Source organism: Mastomys coucha, unplaced genomic scaffold, assembly GCF_008632895.1.
Source record: "Mastomys coucha isolate ucsf_1 unplaced genomic scaffold, UCSF_Mcou_1 pScaffold14, whole genome shotgun sequence".
NCBI lineage: Eukaryota > Metazoa > Chordata > Mammalia > Rodentia > Muridae > Mastomys > Mastomys coucha.
The window spans coordinates 86,177,924-86,180,702 of record NW_022196896.1 but is presented as its reverse complement, the minus strand read 5'-3'; the positions used below and the strand labels follow the sequence as shown (position 1 = coordinate 86,180,702).

Sequence of the window (2,779 nt, the reverse complement as noted above, 5' to 3'; positions counted from 1 at the left end):
AAAAAAAAAAAAAAAAAAATTGAAGCGCCTTTGTTCCTACAGTAAGAACTTTTACATTTCATCAAGCCTGCAAACTGGTAATCTTCCTTTAATCAAAAAGGGGCTCAGTAAAAAAAAAAAGGGGGGGCAATAACTACAATGTCTCTTTCTAGAATTGGTCATAATAAAACATGGAATGATTTAATCATAGCGGTCTATGCCACTGAAAACACTTCCCCCACTTTGTATGGACCTAACTAGAGTAAAACAAGAATCTATTCCAAAAAGAAGCCATCAGACATTTACACCAGAGTAAGACTGAGAGACCTAATAACAAACAATATCCCTCACACCTAGTGTAAAGAGTAACTACTCCGGTTTTTTTCTGCTTTTTTTGGGGGGTGGGGGTGGGGAAGGGGTAGCATGGGGAGGAGGGCTTTGGACAATACGAATGAGCACACAAGGAGCCCGATGTCCCCGGAAATAAAGCTTCCTTCACATCAGACTGTTTACCCAAATCAAGTTCTCCTCGGGGTGTGCTGAGAATCAACTTTTTGAGACATTCTGTTATCAGATTGAGGGGCCCTGTCTCCTTCCTAGCCTACTGCCCACTTAAGCAGCTCATCTTCCATACACCAGATGCATTATCCCAGCTCCAGAAACTCAACGGAAAATTGCAGAAATCCTGTTCAGCATGCATGTAATTTTGGGGTGCAATGCATTTCTTAGACGTTCTCGTATATATACATTAGAAGCTACTCCCCTGATCTAATTTGAAGACTTGCTCTTTGTGGAATTCAAGCAGAGTCAAAGCTTACCTGTCACCACTTGTTCTTAACCCATCTAAAGGCCAGTATGAAAGCTAAAATGAGGTCTTGTATGAAAACCACTTGCCCATTATTGAATCGAGGGAGTTCTCTTAACAACATCCTTTAAAAGCATTTTGTAGCCTGGCAAAGTAGCATGCTTTTTATTCCAGCACTCGGAAGGCAGAGGCAGTCGGTGAGGCTAACCTACCTACACAGTGAGTTACAGACCAGCTGAGGCTACAGGGAGCCTGTTTCAAAACGCAAAACAAAACAAAACAAAATAGGCAGGCCTTTAATCCCAGCACTAGGAAGGCAGAGGCAGGCAGATCAAGGCCAGCCTAGTCTATACTGCAAGTTCCAGGCTAGCCAGCACTAGTGAGTCTGCTTTTTTGGGGGAGGGAGGCAAACAATAAGTCAAAGAGAAATAAAAGCAGTATCTCAGAAACACACTCAGACCCTCAGGCTAGCTATCTACCATTTACTTATATGTGTCAATATATACATAGACCTGTGCACACACCCCAAAGCAATCTTGCTTAACTTCTCCCTTCTTGCCACTCATTAAGTCTTACGAAATGCAAAAACTGCTCCCAGCTTCACAACTCTTCAATGATCCAAATCCACCTCTGCTGATGCATTCAATCCTCCAGATCTGAAACTGTTTTGTGGAACAGAAACACTGAGCAGCACACATGCGCTTGCATTTGCAAGCATTAACCGCAGTCAACTAAAACAAAAGTGACAGGACCTGCCCTAGCAGTAGCGACGCAAGGCCAAACCCCTGGGTTTATGATTTCCCACAAATTGAGCCCAAGGCCCAAGGTTAGCGGCCGCACCTCCACCGCGGGGACCAGAACGGGCACGACGCAGGGGTGGCGGACGCACGCCCCGCCCCGCCCCGCCCCACCGGAGCGCTGCAGTCCCCACTCCGCGGCACAGGACCCACTGCCCTCCACGTACCTGCTTTGCACACCGGGGCGCTGGGGCTCCTCTTCTCCGCCGAGGGCCGGCCCTGCTCTGGGGACCTCCTCCGGTGGCGGACGCGGGCGGAGGGTGGGGCCGCACTCACCTCGCTCGGCCACAGGTGGGTGGGCGACGAGCTGGGCGACGACACGGTGCCCAGCAGGGGCGGCGGCGGCTGCGGTCGCGGAGGACTGCTTCGGGACCCAGGCGCCGTGCCGCGCGTGGACGTCACGGACGCGCCCGTCTGCGTGGCCACCGTGGGGCTGGTGCGCGCCACCGCGCCGCCGCCGCCGCTGCCGCCGCCGCGCGTGGGGCTGGTGCTGCGTGAGGCGGTGCGCGGGCCGCCACCGCCGCCACCGCCACCGCCGCCACCCGAGGGGCCTGAGGCGCCTCCGCTGCCTCCGTTGTTGCCGCCGCCGCCGCCGCCGCCGCCCCGCGTGGGGCTGCCATGTTGTTGCTGCTGCTTCAGCTGGAACGGCACCGTCGCCCTCATGGGCTGCAGGCGGCTCCCGGGGCCCCCGGCCGGGCCGACCGCGCCACCGGCGAGCGCGCCGGCGGGCGTGGGAGACCCATTGCGCCTCACCCGCTGGGACATGGTCCCTCCCCCGCCCCAAAGACGGCGGCCGGGGGTGCTGGGCTGCGGGAGGACCGGCTGCTCGGGGCCCGAGGGAAGGCCCGAGCCAGCGAGCGGGTGACGAAGCCCGAGTTCGGGACCAGGGGGCGCGCGGGCAGCGACGGGCAGCGACGAAGTGATGCAGCCGCCGCCGCCGCCGCCGCGGCTCCTCATCAACAATAGTGTCTCCTCCGCTGTCCCCGCCCCCTGCCGCCGCTCATTGGTGCAGCGTCAGCGCGCTCGAGCCGCTCGGCCTCGCTGATTGGCTGCGCGCAGCTCCGCTCCGGTGGCCGCTTCTGCTCTTTAAAGAGAAAGAGGCCCGCCCTCCCTCCCCACCCCCCGGGGTCGGACGACGGAGGAAGCCGGCCGTGGCAGGAGGGGGAGTGCCGGGGGGACGCTTGTGTAGAGGGGTGCG

General features: G+C 57.4%; 1 protein-coding gene across 1 annotated transcript in view; it reads right to left on the bottom strand.

The window, feature by feature from the left end:
• The window catches only part of Fam117b (family with sequence similarity 117 member B), a 72,256-nt gene extending 69,700 nt beyond the window's left edge, over nucleotides 1–2,556 (bottom strand). Inside the window, exon 1 of the mRNA XM_031367637.1 lies at nucleotides 1,749–2,556. Within this exon, the coding sequence (XP_031223497.1) occupies nucleotides 1,749–2,538 (790 nt within the window). The 5' untranslated portion in view covers nucleotides 2,539–2,556. The remainder of the gene's footprint in view (nucleotides 1–1,748) is intronic.
• Nucleotides 2,557–2,779: the final 223 nt, after the last annotated feature.